Raw genomic sequence first — 20074 nt, 5'->3', positions numbered from 1 at the left:
ACTTCTTATTAGTTAATTGTTTAAATTTTATATTTAAACAGATTATAAAAAGATAAAGTTTAACACATATCATTTAAAAGAAGTGGTAGTATAGAGTAGAAGTTCAGATGGTAGAACCAGATAGACTATTTTGTAATCTGGCAAGTTGTCTGATCTTGAACAAAATCGTTAATCTCTGTAAAATGGGATAATTAGAGTGTCGATGTCATAAAGTCATTTTAAAGACTAAATGAGAGAAAGCATGTAGCCAGTTCAAGAGGTTAGCTTGCTGGGCAAGATAAGATAATAGCTTGTGTGGAGATAGTAAGAATGGAATTGAAGAGAAGTTTACGGATTTTAGAAATATTTTGGAGGATAAATTAAATTGGATGAATATGAGAGATAGAAGAAGAGAAAGTTGTCAAGGATGACTTCCAGATTTTTGGCTTGAACAACTGGGTGAGTGGAAGTACCACTTGACAAGATGAGAGAAACTAAAAGGAGAACAGACAGGAGGAACTGGAAGACCTAAAAAGAGTTTGCTTTGGGACATGTTAAGCCTAAAATATCTGTAGAAATTCAAATGTGTTTGCTCTGGTTCTGAATACTGATCCTTTGTCATTTGTAATCATTATGAATGTCTTCTGTTTATAACCATTTATAGTTTATTAAAGATAGCCATATTGACAAGTGCTATAGCCTTGAATCTGTCTCCAAGATTGATGGCTGTCAATATCTTGACACCTAAAAGTAGGAAAAAATGGATAGTTTCAAGGTATCGCCAACTTATGGATTCTTTTATTTTCATTATATTTGAAGTTAAATCTTATGAAATTGCCATCAATGTGAAAACATGTCTAATATTAGTAACTTCATATAGTTCCATTTAATATTTAAAGACCAAATAATGGTCCTTTATTTTTAAAGATGTTTTCACTAGATATATGCTGTAACATCAGTTATTATGTGTTCATATATACTCTTAATCCCTTGATAATCATTAAACAGAAATGCTTATACTTCTTAAAGGGTAACATATTTTAAAATATCAAAATGAAGATAGATTTTTAATCCAGGAATATTTAACCATATTAAAGTAAAATTATCTTCCATGTGACATTATAAAATATATTTTGCACTGAACTGCTCTTATAGATGTTTTGTTTTTTACTAATATACAATTTATACTTTGTTCATGTACTAAGGAGTTAAAAGACATCTAAAAGTTTAAAGCTAAACCATATGATTTTCTTGCATATGTATTTCTGGATTAGGGCCATATGGTATTGTGTTTCATTTTTTCTGGAAGCACACCCTACTAGCCAATTCCTAAAAATGTGAATTTTCTTTTATCTTGTACCTGTGGATTGGTTGGGTGCAAGAAGTTAACTTACATTTTTGTATCCTCATAAATCCCTCTAACTTGGCTATCTGCATCCTATTTGGATTTTATTGAACTATATTTTGCCTAATGAGGTCTTAGCTTTTTAAAAGAAATAACTTTGATTTGTAGGTTTCGCCATTAAAAAATGTGTTTTTTCTATTACTGTTCTTTCTCCAGCTGATCTCTCCAGTGTAGATAGCAAATCAGTGGTAGTAGTAAGGGTACTGCTGATGAGGGGAGATGTGTGTATGTTAAGTGTGTCGGAAAGAGAGAGAGGTGGACACAACTGAAGTTAATGACGTGTATGTGCTGGTTCAAGTAAAAAATGCTAGATTTTACTATTTACAAAGAAATTTTCTTCGTTTGATTTTCATCATAATCACAGAAAGATTTATATGAAGTAAAATAATCTTGAAGTTTTGATTTTAAAACTGGACATTTTTAAAATCTTGAAATTTATTCCTTCTGCATTTTACTGTTCCTAAAATCAATTTTGAGTTTGAAATATGTATTACAGGAGCACTCATTTTATAACTTTGTAGCAACAGGTTAGCTGAAGAAAAATCTGTCAAATTTGGCAATGGTTCAGAAAATATGTGAACCTGTCACTGTAAGCAGTCTCAAAGGGCGAAATGCTTTACAGGAGCTAATTAACCTTAGAAAATAATTACACAAATATGCAAATGTTGTTTAGATAATTCCATGTGTTATCAGCTCAGGTAGTCCATCATAAATGCAGACCTTGCAATGCCTAGGTAGTAGAATCTGGTATAGTTGATAAGGCTTTGGTTACTGTATCACTTCTGTTTGGCATTTAACAATTAACGATGGCAAGAAGTATATCAGGAAATTCATCCTAGACTCTGAATACTGCCGAATTCCACGTTGTAAATATTCCATGCATTCTACCACTGGCAAATTGGATTTACTTTTGTCTTTTCATGCACTTCCTATATTTACATATTCTAAAACCATTCAACTTGAAGTTACTCAATACAAAATGCACTCTAATGTGAAATTCATGGAGAAACCTGTAAAGTAGATTTAGTATGTTTGCATTTCTGTAATTGAGGCTATTAGAACATCTTTCCTTTTGAAATCTGTTTAATTTCAAAATACACTACTGGTAGTATACACTCTCTGGATTATGGTTTATAAATATATAATGATTGTGGACACAGTGTGAGCTCTAGGTTGGAATGACACAAATGTTCCTTAGAACAGCATCACCTCATTTATAAAATTGGGATTTCAGTAATGTAATGTCCCAAATATTTATTTAAAACTACTCCAGTTTTGTTAATTCCTGTACTACCATTATTGTGCTTAACTGTCTTGTAGGTGGCAGCAAATATTTGTCAGAATTTGATACATCTTGTAATGATGCGGATTTGGCTCTCCTAAACACTATGATAGTAACTACAAAGCCATAAATTTATGAAAGCCCTAGGAAATAGTCACATCAGAAAGCTAGGTTTTTTATAGCTAAAGTTTATCTCGTTTATCACCTGTTTTTAAAAATAATATTTTGAATAAAACTATTTAATCATAATGCCACTAGTCCTTCAAAAATGGAAATCACATAGCATCATTAACTTTCTTGTGATGATTCAAGAGCACTATTGTTCCTATCAGTTATTGTGCTTTAAATGCTGTACTGCCCTTATGTTGTTCTGTAACAATGCTAATAGTCTCAGATTCCTTCTGCTATATGTACTCTTCTGATTTTTTGTGAGTTTTCTCTTTCTTCAGTTATTGTCAGGTTTTCAGGTATCAGTTTTTACTTTTGAATCTATTTGAAACATCCCTTTTAATTTGCTGCTTGTAGTAGTGCAGTGGGTTCAGCACCAATGTTACAATTTGTTAGCTATGAAGATGTAAAGATCCAGCTCAAATTTTATTCCCACTATGAATCCAGAAGTAATTATTCAATAGGAATTCTGATATTTTTTAGTGTTATTTACTTGTTTTATTATAAAGAGCATTCACTTTGTACTGATTTGAAAGTTCAGAAAGATGTAAAGAAGCTAAAAATAGAAAATATTCATAATCCCACCATCCATAAGCAGCTGCTTTTAGTATTATTTGATTCTTTCTCATCTTTTTGAAGCCTTTTCACATAGTGAAGGTTATACTACCTATAAAATTAGATGAACTGCCTATATTATTATTACTTTATAAACTTATTGAATAGCTACTTAATATTTTCTTAGATAAGCTTAAATATTTATCTTCACATTGGACATGTAAATGCGGTCCAGATTTTTGTTTCTATAAATGGGACAGTGATGAACATCTTTGAGCATCAATCATTTGCCACATTCCAGAATATTAGAGGCTAAATTCCTGAAGTGAAATTTGAATACTCCTTTGTCTTGTTTTTTGAAATGCACTTCATGGTACTTTGTCGACAGTATCATTACCAATTGCACTAGCATTGTTGGTCGTTTATTAAATGCCTATAGCGTGCCTTGTATTTATAGTGGGATCAAAAGAGAATCTGCCTTCAAATTGCTTATATTCTAGAAGGAAAAAGTGACATGGCAGATTAAATAAATAGCAGGATAGAGAAGAACCAGTGAAATAGTACAGGACTCAATGTAAGCCACCATAGAACTGACATGTAAACTTGAGCCAACAATATTTTATAGTTGTTATAAACATAGGTAGGATAATAATACATGTAAATAGATGTAAATACTTACCTATATTTCTTGTAAGATGCTAGGGGTCAAAGGTTAGCAAAACTCTTTCCCCTTCTGTATGAGAATCTGACCTTCAGTTAACTTTCTAACTATCCCTGGAAGCCTGATAAGGTGGTATCTTAAGTCTAGTTTCCTAGTTAACAACTCCGAAGTTGTATGCAGGAAGTTTTTTGGGGAGTTCTCTTGTGATGGACACCTATAGGAGAAAAAAAAAAAAAAAAGAGTTTTTCAGTAGTTGAACTATAATTTAGTCAGAACCAAGTCCTCATTTGACTCCTTGGTGATCTCCAGATCTGGGATGGCTTTTCAAAAATATCCTGCCTTGAGGCAAGAGATAGGTCCTTTATAGATTCACATCATCTCAACCAGTCATTGGATGTAAATTACCTCAGAAGTGGGATTTTAACTTTAGGCAAGATAGCATTATTTGGCTGAGAGCAATTCCTAGAAAGTACCTCAGCTAAAGGTATCAGCTGAGAATAGTTGCACAGCCCAGAAAATGAGTGCCTGTAACCCAACGGGGCTCTGGAAGCATACTCTAGTATCTGCTCTAAGTGGTTGATTGTTGGGCAGTAGTGCCTGTGGTAGAAAATGACTCCTGATTGGTAAGCTGTATCTAGATTAGAAGGATTTTTTTTTTTTTTTGCTTTTTTTTTTGCTTTTTAGGGCCACTCCCATGGCATATGGAGGTTCCCAGGCTAAGGGTCAAATTGGAGCTACACCTGCCAGCCACAGGCACAGCAACTTGAGATCCAAGCTGCATCTGTCACCTACACCACGGCTCACTGCAATGCCAGATCCTGAGTGAGGCCAGGCATCGAACCCACAACCTCACGGATACTAGTTGGATTCATTTCCACTGCACCACAATGGGAACTCCTAGATTAGAAGGATTAGAGTGGACTATAAATACCACAATTCTGATCTTCCCTGAGGGTACTAGCCCTTGTAATTGGCCACTCCCAGCAGGCAAGGGCCCTGGAAACCATGCCTTATGGAGTTGTTGCAAGACGTATTGGCATCTGTAGGTTATAAGACTTAATGCAGGGTAATTCCTTTATCTGCCCAATGTGAGTCTGATTCCCTCACTCCTAAGCTTATACCTCATGGCCAAAAGAATAACTCCTGCAAGGTTATGCCTTGCAATCTACTACAGGAACTGCTGTGAGACTTTGACTAAAAGGAATGCCTGGTACTGCCCTGAAAGCAAACTGTGATTCCTACCCTGTGTCTTTTTGGGTCAGTGGATGTCAAGTGCAGCCTGGAATAATCTTGTGTAATGGTTTAGTTGTGCCTGTGGACAACTTCCTAAGCAGATAACATAGATGTTTTTTCCATTGAGTCTTGCTTTTCAGAACATTAGGTGTTAGTGGAATATTACTCAGCCATTAAAAGGAATGAAATACCGGCATTTTTAGCAACATGGATGGACCTAGAAATTATCATGCTAAGTCAGGTCAGCCATACAATGAGACACCAACATCAAATGCTTTCACTGACATGTGGAATCTGAAAAAAGGACAGACTGAACTTCTTTGCAGAACAGATGCTGACTCACAGACACTGAAAAACTTATGGTCTCCGGAGGAGACAGTTTTGGGGGTGGGGGGATGTGCTGGGCTATGGGATGAAAATCCTGTGAAATTGGATTGTTATGATCATTGTACAGCTACAGATGTGACAAATTCATTTGAGTAATAAAAAAAAAAAAACATTAGGTGTTAAAATCTAAAACCAAAAAACAATATGACAATCTTAGACTCAGGCTAAAAATATTTTTTCGGGGGTGGGGGGGCACATGGATTCTTGAGGTTTCTTTTCCTACTTCTCATAGACCATTATTAATAGCCTATCATCTCCATAGATTGTAGAAGAAAAGACTCAGCTATAGTACTAACCTCTGAAAACACTAATCTTTATATATGAACAGTGGAAAGAACTGTTGATTCTTAGTTCTCCTTCACTCATAGGTGGGTCATTTGGGCCCAGTTGGCAATTTCCCTTATATCCTATGAGTCACAAAGTTTTCCTATTCTTCCTTTGTAATGACTTATTCCATCCCTTCCTTTCCATTCACTGTACCATCACCCTAAATAGTAGGATAGTCTATCACTTCATATGTGGAAAGCCGAACTGCCCCCTTGGAAGTGCTCTCTACCTTTAGGTTTTGCCTAGTCTGAGCTGCATTACCCATAAGATCCCAGACTGAATTTCATGATAGAGTTTTTGTCTAAGGTTTTCAGACTTTTTGTCTGTAACCCAGATTTTCCTGGAGCATGAATAAGATCCCTAAAAATAAGAAGAAGAAAGACTGGAAAGATATATTTAGAAATGTTGGCTAGAGAGTTTCAGTTACTTATTTTGTAGGCGATGATAACCATTGCAGTTAATGACCTTTTAGGCAGGAGAGTGGGATGGTTAGAGTCAGGTTTTAGGAGGAAAAGACTAGTTAAGATTCCTATAAGAGGACTCAATGAGGTGGGAAAGAAAGCGATGGGCAGATAGGCCTTCACAGTATAAAGGAAGAATTGGTGACTGTGAGAAGAAAGCAGGGAGGACTTTGCTGAGATCAGGTAGTATGAATTTATAACAGACCTGTTGGACTTGGTGTTGAGACAGCCCATCAGGAATAGAGAAAGTAATACCCCTTACAGACTTCTGCCTGTCCTATCTTCATGCATTAACCCCCTTATAATATTGCAAACACACTGAAGACCAGGATCATGGCTTACTTCTTATCATTCTTAGATTTCCACTTCCAGCCCAGAGCCTAGTGGGGACAGAGTATTCTAATCTCCTGTATGTTTTCATTCTGTCCAGATGTAGAAGAATACTTAGGACCAGCACAGGTATTGAAGATTGTTACTTCTCTAGTAGAAACTCTGTTACCTCCCTTCCTGTTTTGTTTTTACATTTCTTTCACTGTGAGATATAACTAGGGAAACCGGATGTCTGGATTTTTTCTCTGGATGGTCCCAATTTAGACCTGTTCTCCTAGTATAATTATTAACAATACCTTTCTTGACTCTTAAAGATTTATATAATAAAATCTGTGATCACTCTTTCTCTCTCCCTCTCTCTCTCTATATATATATGTGTATGTGCAGAAAAGTGCTAAATATGTATTAGGCAGTTAACTATACCATAAAGAACACACTTGTGTAACTTCTACCCCAGTCAAAAAATGAAATACTACCAGCCACTAGAAGTCTATTTCCCAGTCAAAACTCTGTCTCTCATCCTTAGAGTTAACCACTATATGGATTTTAATAACTATTTTTCTACTTATTGAACTAGTGAAAGTTAAATTATTTTTTTTTTTTGGTCTTTTTTTGTCTTTTGTTGTTGTTGTTGCTATTTCTTGGGCCGCTCCCGCGGCATATGGAGGTTCCCAGGCTAGGGGTTGAATTGGAGCTGTAGCCACCGGCCTACGCCAGAGCCACAGCAACGCGGGATCCGAGCCGCGTCTGCGACCTACACCACAGCTCACGGCAACGCCGGATCGTTAACCCACTGAGCAAGGGCAGGGACCGAACCCGCAACCTCATGGTTCCTAGTCGTATTCGTTAACCACTGCGCCACGACGGGAACTCCGAAAGTTAAATTATTAAAGCCAAAAATGCTCTACAAGGGTTTCCTTCCAATTAGGATTCTTTTATTTATTTTGTATACTTTATATGTGGGTAATTTTATATTTATATTACTAATAGATATCTTCGAAAGTATATTTGTATTTTAATATATAACTACAAGGTTCTAAGTAATCATTCTGAAGATAAACACTGTGCTTTTGTTACTTGTTACCCTAAGATTTAATGAACAAGACACAGCTCTTGGCCTCAGGAGTTTCATAATCTAACAAGCAGTTACAGTACAGACTGTTCAATGCGGTAGTGGGAACATGCACAGGCTGTGGTTGGAGGACATCACATAGCCTTAGGAATGATGGGGAAGACTTTCACTGGAAGGTGAGGTTTCACTTGAGTTCTGAAGATAAGTGGCAGTTGTGCAGATAAAGGTGGTGGATAAAGTAAAGGCAGAGTACTCAGATCACTTTCTAAACAGCAGCCCAGAGATAAGAAAATTATGGTACAGTTAGGTTACTACAAGTTGTTCCCTGAAATTGGAACACAGAGTGTTCTCTGTGGTCTCTCATGGGGAGAAAAGGGTATCTTTTCGATCATCATATTTTTCAGATACATTGCAAGGCTAAAGTCAGTTCATATAAGGCCTTAGTGTCATTCTGAGTTTGAACTTGATACTGAGGACAATGAAAACACTTCAGAGGGGTCTAAGCAGGGAGTGAGTAACATGACAAAATGATCATATTTGCATTTTCAAAAGGTTATTCTCACTGTAGAATTAGAGAAAGCATTTAAATGGGCATTCCTAGAGTTAGGGAAACTGGACTGGAGACTGCTTCGGTCACCCACTTGTGAAAGAATGAGCTTGGGCGAAGCCAGAGGAAATGAGAATGGAGAATGGCTTTAAGTGATAGTGGGGGGGATGGAATCAACAAGTTTTTAATGATAAATTTTATGTGGAGTTTGAGAGAGAGAGAGACATGAGAGATGATGTTCAGATTACAGCTAGAGATGAGAAAAGACAGTGACAGAGGTTTGGAGAGGAAATTTTTATCATGATATTGAATTGGTCAAGTTTGAAGTATCTGTGGGGCATTCAAAAGGAAATGACCTTGGGTTTGGATCTCTGATGAGAAGTTTAGAATGGAGACAGATATTAGGGAACAGTAGCTTCTGATGGCAAGTGAAGCCATACATAAGAACCCTAATATGACATTTAAAATTTTCTAAGATGGAAAATGTAAATAAATTGTGCTCATCATTTAGTACCATGACATTCTTAGGGAATTAGTCTTTTGGTGTTAAAGCTTCCAAGAAATATTCAGACAAAACATTTTCATGATCTGTTTTAGTTTTTAGCAATTTGGGTTTGTTTAGCTCTTTGATTCATTTTTTTTCCCCCTCAGTATCCATGTTTTAGCTTTGACCACAAAATGTGTCAGCTATAGAAATAAATACAATAAAATGAAGTTATTATAGAACTTTTGGAATTAAAGCAATATTCATACGTTTATGAGGGTTTTGCAAGTTAGGAGAAATGTAAAATGTTCAGGTTTATATGTTTAGATTTCTCACAGTTCTAGAAATAAAATATGTATGGAAAATGCTTTTAGGAAAAAAGCATATTTTTAAAATAATGTAATAGAAAACATTTGTTGTTAATTTTCTTATTTTCAGTTCACATAGTTACTTAAAATTTTATAAATCAAATAATATAGATGTATATATAAGTATTTTCAGATATATGTATAGAAATGTATCTTACTTTTCTTAGTGTTACAGTTTTATCATAAGACCACTTTAACTTTCTACTATGCAATTCTAATGTACTTAAGATATATTTTAATATTTCAGTTATACCCAGAATGAGCAATTTCCCCTCAAAAATGTGCTTATTTTAAATATTTTCTTTCGGAAGATTTAGTAAGAGTAAAGTTTAGCAGTAATTTACTAGTAATTTAATACTAATTCATTCCCTAATTTGAATTTTCAGTGTAGTTCTTTTTTATTATTTCAATAAGCTATAACCATCTTATTTTTTAAGCTGTGTAAGCAAGCATGTAATTTAATCTTTGATCACTTGATAATAATTAGAGACAGTATGTAATATATGGTATTTATTTTCTTTATAGGAAAATGGTTCTCCTGAAGAACACGCCATCTATGTGTGGGACCATTTCATAGCCCAATCTGCAGCTGAGAATGTATTTTTTGTTGCCCACAGCTATGGAGGACTTGCTTTTGTTGAACTCGTAAGTGCACATTTAACTCTATTTTAATTTCCAAGCCCCTTACAGGCTTGTCTTTTTCACTCCCTTTTTCTTGGCATCATTATTTTATAGGATGAAAATTAAGTACTGAGTAGATAATTTTCATGATGTTTTAAAAGAGTATACTTCTTTCTTTTATTATGGCAGAGCTTTTCAGTGCTAACCAGAAATCTTTTTGCCTGTTCCTTACTTACATATTGCTTTTTTAATTTCTACTGTAGAGCTCCACTTTCCATACATTTTATGCTATTTGTGATTCCTCTTTTATTTGTACACTATTGAAGCATATATTATCTGTAAAGTGTTTAAAATTTCAAGAGACGCTTTGAATGTTTGGGAATATTTTGATAATCTTTAACTGACATGACTATACTTTCTCCACAAGTTAGTGAGTAGAGTCTATGTAATTATTATTAAAACTATCAGAAGGCTTAATTTGCTTGGAAGGGGAACTTATTGCTTGGTCATAAAAATCTTTGCATTTCAAAATAACCTTATTCTTGAGGTTAAGATTATGTGTACTTGATAGAAAAAAACCTATCAAGATTTCTAAATTCTTTCTGTATTATATGCAATTTTACAATTGTCATACTTTGTGCTGATATGAATGATTAATGAGATATAATCAGTCCTAAAAATGTGCTCCATGTCCATCATCCCTTGTCACAGGAAGATACTAGCGCTCTAATAAAATGACTAATTTAATAAAAGTGCACTTGATAATTTTAAATCCAAATAACCTGAAGTGGACATTAACAGCAAGCCCAGGCTTCGTTATCTAATATTCATGTTTCTAAACTTTGCTGTACATTTCTCTTCGTCATGGAAATAAAATATATTCCCATGACATTTTCAGCTCCCTTGCGCTTTATTATTTACCACATGATTTAGATGTGAAACTAGTGGTGACACCTGAGAATACTTCAGCTACCCTAAATTTACAAATGCTGTGCTCTCTTGAGTTCAGTAAATAAGTTAAATTACTTCTTTCTTAAATTGCTATCACTTTTTAGAAATTATATTCAAGTACTTTTAGCTTTGCTGAATTAATTTATTTTAATATATATTGGGCAACTTAAGGTTTTAAAACATAAATTTCTTTTTTCTTTTTACTTTAAGACAGTTAACAAAAACCTTTTGTATATCAAATTTGGAATTTAAGTGAGTTTTGGACAGTTTTAAAAATGAACTTAAGATGCCAGAGTAACAGATGACCAGTGTGTCAGTCCCATTTTGCCTATCCTTCTTGTCACACACTGGTGGATATTTCTCCACTTTTGTTCCACTTTAATATAAAGCACACAGATGTTTCAGAACAAGACTTGACTTCTGACCTTGAGGCTATTAGGGTCAGGGTCCTCAGGGCCTGTGAAATTATCACAAGCTGAGCTAAAGTTTTTCTCCATCACAGGAAGTAACCAGTAAGTAAGAAGTTAAAAAGGAGCTTTGTCAGAGAGACAAGATGGTCTCAGTAAGGGTCAGCTTCTGTAGTCTGCTATCTCTGCAGGAGGTGCATGCATGGGAGGAGGAATATAATATAACCACTGGCACATCACATATCTGTCAGGCAACACCAGGACTGAGAAGTCTATTTAATGTAATATACCTTGTTTAGATTTTAAAATATTAATGGCGATTATCTCAACTTCATGTATTCGCTACTTTTTGTCAAGCAACTTTGATAGGGGTATATCAAGGGGGTGTACAGATGGTGGCAACTAAAAAAAAGGTAGTTCATAACCTATTGAAAAAGTTTCCTCTAAATATGTAACACTGTACCTGATAAGTTTTACAAAAATATTTGACAAAGCTTAATATATTCAAGGCCATTATGTTTCTACTTCATTTCAAAAGGATTTTTGAAAGACAGCATTGGTAAACAACAAAAAATAATAAAATGTGTTTAAATTTTTTATTTTTGCCTGAAGATAAATAATGTTCTTTCCTATTCCCCTCATTATTCTAGGGGAAAAGTCATGGTGTTTAAAATGTTGACAAAATTTATTTTCTCAGGATTTTTCAACATAAGTATTACATATGTGAAATTGTTTTGCATGGATTAAAATTTTAATATTAACTTTATAAGAAAGTGAGTTGTGAACTTCTTAAGTTATATGGTTTAGTTTTTTGTCCCAATACTACATTATATGCATCAGACCTTGAAATCCCTTGGATTTCAATAAAATTGAACCTTTAAAAAATTATCATAAAATTGTGACCTTTGTTAAAAGCTTTACACACACACATACACACACACACCCCTTATGGATGGAACAGTCATAGTTTGTAGCATCATGTTGGAATGCATGGAGATTGTTTTTCTACCATTCTCATTTAAGTTCATATTCTTGGTTTTTAGGTCATGAATTTTAAGAAAATTTATTTTAAATGTTAACTGTGTGGCTAGTACAGTTTCAATAGTACATGTAATTACTTGTAGTGCTTATTGTTTGAAAAACAAGTACCAGTCAAGACCTATGACCTATGCTAAAATGTATGTTGAAATTTGTTGAATTAAAATTATGTATAATTGTAGTTTAAAAGTTCTACTAATGGATATCTAAAAAATTACTTTTAAATTTAGAGCACAAAACAATTGTAGAGCTTTCATATTTTGCTAATTGTTATTTTTAAAAACAGAGAACCTAATTTCTTATTATATCCTGTCTTGAAATGTTGAATTTCTCCTGAAGAATGCATTATAGTTTAGAGATTTATTTTCAAAACCAATATTCCTTTTATGGTAGTAAATCTTGGAACTCGATCAGGCCTATCCTCATAAAATAGCATACAGTTGACTATAATAATGAAAAAAGTGATTCTAAAAATATGCCTTTCACTGCTTTTATTCTTGTCATATGGTAACAACTCAAGTTTCTAATTCTCTAAGCTTTCTGTGGTCCTAGTAAAAATAGATGTTGATAAGACAGCTCTCATAGCAATTTCATCATTTAGCTATTAAAGCAAAGAACTTGAATAAATAGGGAAGAACTATTTATTTTATGAATTGATAATAAATTTTATCAATTCATTAAAAGTAATTCAGTAAATGTAATGTATCTATCTTATGGTGTATTTTCTGTGTATTTAAAATAACACCAGTATATAAAGTGATCATTAATTAAACCATCATTTTTGAGGCCTTAAATTTCTAAGAAATTCAGTTTTATATATGATAGATAGAATTAGTAGTCATAATCACAGTCATTTATGAAATTCATTTAGAAAGACATCTGCAAGTAATGCAGCTTACTTTTGCCTTATATTAGTTGTTAAAAATTTAAACTCATTTATTGAAAATTAACTGTCTTTAAAGAACAGAGTAGTTTTTTTCAGCATTTTTATCATCTCTCTCACCAGCCACTTTATGAAGTGATTCCATTGCTTCCCTTGTTGGTCATTTCAGAGTGCTTTGCTCTTGTCTTTCTAGATCATGGTTAATTTGACAAAAATCAAGCAAGCTTAAATTTTTCTTTTATTTGGAAATGAGTTAGCTTTCCTTGTCTGTGTCTAGTTTCCAAGCTCAACTCACGTTAGCTTCCCTGTTTGTAGTGTTCAATCCATCAATTTGCATTCAGACTTCTTTCCTTACTCAGAGTACATGTTGATATTTTTATAGAACACATTAAACAATTTTAGCAAATACATTTCATTAGCTTATTAAACCATCTCAGTTAATAGAAAATTAGTATTTTTCTTATTAATTTTATTTCCTTTTCCATGTTATTCATGGTATGTTCACAACCACCATTAAAAACATCTCTTAGAAATGTGTGAAAACTTGCTCCTTTTGAAAGTGTATCTCTACCCACTTTTGATTTTGGTTTCTCCAGGCTTGTCAGCACTTGATTGGCACCTCACTTGCATGTGAATTAAGGAGTGAAGGGAACTCTATTTTCCTGCCATTGTTCCACGCTGGGCTCCCTAGCCTCCAGGCAGCCTAAGCTGACCTTCAGCAGCTGATAGAGGACTATTTTTTTGGATTTAGCTGTGTGAGGACACTCAGCCTCAGTCTACTCTAAGTTGATCTTTTAAAATTGCCTGGAGCATGATTTGGATTTACACTGAAAAGAAAGTGGAATGGGACTAAAAGAATTAGTTTTTACCTTTAGTGACATGCAGTTTACTATGACCTTAAAGAAGCATCATTTACATTTTGTCTGCAAAGAACAAAGTAAATTGGATATTGGTAGGATATCTGCTTAATGTGATCAATAGGTATAACTAAAAATATGCTTCTGGGAATCGGGGATTGAAGAGAGGTAGAATAAGAGCAGAAAAGCCAAAGAAAAATTGAGCCATTATAATATCAAAACAATTCAGCCCAAAAACACTTTAAAATGTAAGAAATGCAATAAAAATAAATCACCATTTATAATATAACTTGAATTTCTGAGTTGACTGCTCATGATACAAATAGCGTGTTAATGAGTAGAATGATTTCAACTTGTACGAAATGCTGTCTTAATTCTCCAGTTGTTTTATGTGAAAACCATTTAATTTCCCTAACTACTTTGGTATGCTCCTTAGAGAGAAACCAGAGGTTATATTATTTTTGCCTCCTATATTCAATTTTGTTTAATCTTTTGCATATAGTATAGATATTATCATTTGATTGATTGTTGAAAACAGTAATTTTAGGAGTTAGTCACAAGAGTCCAAGTAAAATCCAGTGAAAGGCTTTCCACTGGATAAAAGAAGTAGGAATAGTAGTAGCAGTGGGAATGGTATGGAAGAAGCACACATTACATATACATTAGAAGTAGTGGTAATGGTACAGAAGAAGCACACATTAGATGTAGAGGAGAGAAATTCTCTGTGACTTAGTGACATTGAATTTGAAAAGCTGAATGAAGAGGAAGAGTGTAATATTCTTCCCCATACACACCTGTAGAAGCATATCAAATTGGATATGAAGGGAATCCAAGCACAACAGACAATGAGTAATGATCATATAGATAAACAGATAATTTGGGGGAAATGTTTGCATATACTGGATATTTAATAATTTGATTAAAGATGAATGAAATATCAAATTAGAGTTTTAAAAGGAGAGAGTTACATATGTGGATATGATTTGTTAAGCTTCACAGCAGTTACCTATGTATTGGGATTTGACTTCTTTTTGACTTTTATTCAAATGATTTTTAGTATGTATTAGGAGGTCTCACTGTTTAACAAAATGACTCAGCTTGTTAATTTTTGTGTTAATTCGTCTCCTTTTGTCCCGTATTTAACCAACCAGCAGTTCCTCTCTGTGCCCACTGTTGTTAATTTCATCAGTTCACTTCATCATAGGGCACTCCTATACTCATTTTCCTACTGGCACTCTTTACTCTCCATTCCATCCTATAGACCACACCATGGTTGATATTATTTAAACACACTTTTTGCCACGCCATTCCAGAATCATATTGATTGCCTCTTGTCTCTTGCATCACCTGTCCTCTCTGTGACTTTAAGACCTTCTCTATAATCTGATTATCTGTTTCCAACTATATGTTTCCTAATATAAACTTTCATTTAGTCTGATTTCCTCACTACCACTGTTCCATCTCACTGCCTCCACCCCTGGCCTCCAAGCCCAGTGTAGTAGAAGTACATGAAACTTGGGAGAAGATGACCTGGACTTGAACCCCAGTTCTGATACCAACAAATTATAAGTTGGGTCAGTTCCCTTATCTTTGTCCTCCTCTATAAGTACCCATACCCACTTTATATAAGTGGAGTTTGAGGATTTAATTAGAAAATTCCTGGTTATTAGGAATTAAACCATTGGTCACTGAACATAAGACTAAATGCCCATGGTACATGCTCATTTTTGTTACTGTGATTTCTCCCTCCCAAGTGAAAGAATTTTCCTCCTTACTATATTTTTCATAAAGTTTCTCAAATAACCCCCTTTTTCTATAGTATTTATATATTTCATTATTTAAAATTTTGCTAATTAGGTTTTTTAAAGTATCTTTTATCTCTAAATCTTGCCCAAATCATCTGGAAGCAACTTGAGGGCAAAGAGTCTAACATAGCTTTTCTTCCCCATACCACGAGTTTGGGAACAATATGTATTATAACAATATGAATGGTCTTAAATATCTGCACAATTAATTAACTATTATATAGAGTTTAAGCATTAGCAACAATTCTTCTGCTATTTAACTTACCCATTCTTCCTACCCTCCATTTGAATATTGGTTAATTTGGGGATTCTGCCTAATCAATTATTTCACATTAGATATATTATCCTTTTTGTTCCTGGTATTAGTTTCTTATAGTCTTCTTTCTGCTGGTATACCCAACCTGCAGGCTGACCAAAAAGACTGCTTCTCTGGCACTCATTCTTCAAAGTACCATCTTCTTAATCAAAGAGAAAAGTTATTAGACAAAGTTTTGTTATTTAATGATTTACTTTTGCTTGCTTCCATTTTTTAACTTTAAAAATTTTTTAAGATACAGTCTCTTATTGAGATATATTTGAGATTTATTGAGCTGTATTGAGATATAATTCATATGCCAGAAAATTTAGTGGTTTTTCGTATTTTCACTGAATTGTTCAACCATCACGACTCCCTAATTTTTAGAATATTTTCATCACCCCCCAAAAACACCGTACCCATTAGCCTTCACTTCCTATTTTATAACCCCACTAGCAATATAGCAGGGTTCCAGTTTCTTTAGAGGCATTCATTTTTTCAACATTAAGTATGAGTTTGCTTGTGATTATTTCCGTCCTTGATAGATCATTTCTACTAAGGATCTGATGTGCTCCTGAATGTGTATATCTCTCATTCACATCAATATCAGGTTGTTCAGAAGGCTGAAATGAAGAAAAATTTCGCTCATCTTTTAAAGAATCTTTTTTTTGTAGACTAAGGATCCATATTACTCCATTGGAATTACCTTTGGAGGAGGTTTTTCACTATTCACACAGATAGGCTGCACCCAGGTCATACTGCCCTGCATTTGTGCAGCAGAGAGATGGGGCTGTTAATTGAGCAAGACTACTAGGAAATCAGTGTCTGTTAATATTAGCACTACTAAAAACATGTCGAGGAGAACCCAGAGAAATTGACATACTGATTTGTTAGATACAAATCTTTCCATAAGAAATACTTATTTTTCCATTGGTTTTACAAAAGATCTTAATGTGAGATTTTGTATTTTACCTCAGATATGAGAGCATGATTGACTCTTGTAAGCCTTTTATAAGAGGTATTGTAGAAAAACACATTTCATTTAATGATGGAGCTGTTTTTACATTCTTATAGCCTTATGATGATCACTCAATGTAAATACTCCCCCAAATGAGATTCCCAGCCCTGGTGACACCTCTGATTTGACACCACAAAGTGAAAAGAGCTCTTAGAAGACAAAAAGTTTTTCAGTCAAAGCCATTCAACTTCTGTCTTAGAAGTTAGACTTCAATTTTTATTAAACAATTTATATTTATTTTATAAATAGTCATATAAAATAAATATAAATTTAAATTTATCTATTTATATTTATTTTTATTTAAGCCAAGTAGACTCAGACTTGAAGCATGCTACATTTATGTTATGGTAAAGCTTGAGAGAACAGGATGGAAGCCAGATATCATTAGTAGAGTTCAGCATGGGTTCAGGAAAAGCTGATTCAGCTGGAGAGCTTAGATTTGGAGGGTGCAGCAGGTGACCTAACACTAGGTAGGTATCTATAGAGCATGGTGAGCTCGGGTTTGAATCAGAAGGTATAATCTGGTTGTGGGGAACAGAAAATCAAGGCATTGGGTGATAGCAGAGCAAAGAGAATGTAGTCATTGTTTCTAAGAATGCATCTTCTCAACCATACTCCACCTCACTGCCTTATAGGAAAGAAAAGGAAAAAAGGAAGAACAGAATTCAGTCCTAGGGAAAGGATGAACAAAGCAGATAAGGTTTAAGACTTCTACTCTTGGCTAGGAGTTTAGACATGGGGTCTTTTCTTGAGAAAGACATTTTAGTAATCAGAAAAACAGGTCTGTGAAGTGATGAATCAAGGCAGAAGTCCAATTTATGTGACCTAAGTCAAAATGAGACTAAAATATTGCATTCTAAGGTCATGTAGATACCTAGGATTTATCCTTGACATACTGGTTATCAGGTTTATATGGCATTAAAAGCAATGGAGTTGAAAGAGGCATCATTTTTCCTGCTCTTAGGCTATGAGATGATCACACTATGGGTCAAAGGCTTTCTTTGGGCCCGGAGAAACAAAGTATCACTCTTTTAAGCTGCTATGATCTTAACTTTTAGAATTGGAGACTTTTGTCTATTTAATCATTTATTCATTTATTTATTTTTCTCAGTTTTTTCTCACCTCATATATTTTGTTACAGGTTTTTCTGCACTTTTTCACTGAATAAATTTAGATCACAATAAAGTCACCTGGGCCGTATAAGTTTGACTTTATGGAAATTATTCCTTAGAGTTAGGATTGAATATTATGCCCTCAAAACAAGAAATGGTTCAGAAAACTATCAAAGATATTCATTCATTTATTCAATTGAACACCCTGCTCTGTACAAGTACTGGGGAAACAGTTTAAAACACATGATCCTTGGCTTCAAGAAGGTCATAATCTAAATAGTTTTAGACAGTTAATTAAGAGATAATTTTGAAGTGAATTTTTTAGCCAAGAAGCTATTAACTTCCCAAATATAAAGAGTCATACAGTAAATTTATCTTAGAATTAAATGTTAGAAAGAATTGTTTCTGTTGATGAAGTTATAAGATTTTTCTTGTCAGAAAATTAAAAAAAAAAACAAAACTGTTTTTACCTTTGTCTCCTGTAAACCCAGAGCTGTGGTTAATTTTCCATTTCTTAGTTACTCTCAGCCTCAGTCTCTTATCAGTGTCTTAGTTCATAGTTATCTTTTGCTTCAAGTCATCTCAGAATCCTTTTTTTAATTGGCAGAGGATAAATAACAATCCATTATTTCCTCTGGTTCTTACTATGCTGCCTAACCTAGCTGGACCTATAATAATACTCAGTAATAGTTTTGGATCCTAGATTTATATACAGATAAGTTGCCAGAAGCAATTCTCAGATGGTGCTGTGTTGGGTCGAAGTGAAGAAGGTAGCATCTTGCCCTTTGTATAGAAAGCCAAACCACAGAGCAAAGTGAGGTGGTTGAGAGAACAAAGCTGATCAACACAGACATTTAGGGCCATTGTGCTTTAGTGTGTAGGAGGTACAGTTTGTGACCCTAAAGTTTGGGACTCTTAGTACTATTAATAAAAACCAACCAGTAAATACAGAAAATCAACTAAGAAGATATTAAAATCTCTAATCAAGGAAGTAGGCAAACCTAACCCCAACCCCACAGTCTGTTTTCTCTGATTAAGTTGAGCAAGTTAAATCTCATATCCTCTAGAAATTAGTTTGCCTATTTATATATTTATTAGTATATTCATATTTCTTCCTAGTTCTCCATGCCTTATTTGAATTTTTCTTATAAAAAAAGTTTATTAAGGAGCTTTAGAATACAATGGAAAGTATACATGTAAGGATAACTTGATCCCCTTGCTGTACAGTGGGAAAATTAAAAAAATTTTTTTAAATTTAAAAAAAAGGAATACAATGGAAAATTTGCTATTTAATATTTCAGTGACAGTTTTATAATTGTGTCAGATGATTACAAAGTGTTCTAACTTTTAATATGCTTAAGTCTAAATATCCATAAATCTTTTTAAAAAAAATTTTTTTTTAATTTTAGGGCTGCACCTGCAATATGTGGAAGTTCCTATGCTAGTGGTCAAATCACAGGTACAGCTGCCAGCCAACACTACACCCACAGCAATGCCAGATCCTGGCCTTAGGTGCGGCCTACACTGCAGCTTGCAGCAATGCCAGATCATTAACCCACTAAGCAAGGCCAGGAATAGAACCCATATGCTCATAGATACTATTTGGATTTGTTACTGCTGAGCCACAATGGGAACTCCTCTATAAACCTTGATGTCTAACTTTTAACATTTTATCTCCAAATTTCTTTACTACATTAACCAGACATCTGGATTAGAAGAAAAACTTAACATTTATTATTCTGAAGGAGAGGCACTGGGCAGAAGGATTATTTTCTAAAAGTATCCAATAGCCTGTCTCAAAACAACAGAGAAATCACTTTCTCTGTAG

At 34.0% G+C, this 20074-nt stretch overlaps 1 protein-coding gene across 13 annotated transcripts in view; it reads left to right on the top strand.

Moving 5' to 3' along the window:
* The window catches only part of ARB2A (ARB2 cotranscriptional regulator A), a 416372-nt gene that overhangs the window by 213284 nt on the left and 183014 nt on the right, over positions 1-20074 (top strand). For all 13 annotated transcript variants that reach the window (XM_085014062.1, XM_013994989.3, XM_085014060.1 and 10 more), the window contains one exon: positions 9785-9904. In XM_085014062.1, the coding sequence (XP_084870188.1) occupies positions 9785-9904 (120 nt within the window). The remainder of the gene's footprint in view (positions 1-9784; positions 9905-20074) is intronic.

Source organism: Sus scrofa, chromosome 2, assembly GCF_054392235.1.
Source record: "Sus scrofa isolate SSC_HxYL_T2T_F1_AM1 chromosome 2, Sscrofa_HxYL_maternal_Yorkshire_Landrace_v2.0, whole genome shotgun sequence".
Classification (NCBI taxonomy): Eukaryota; Metazoa; Chordata; class Mammalia; order Artiodactyla; family Suidae; genus Sus; species Sus scrofa.
Note: the sequence above shows the minus strand (reverse complement) of the source record. Positions and strands in the feature narration are given on the sequence as shown.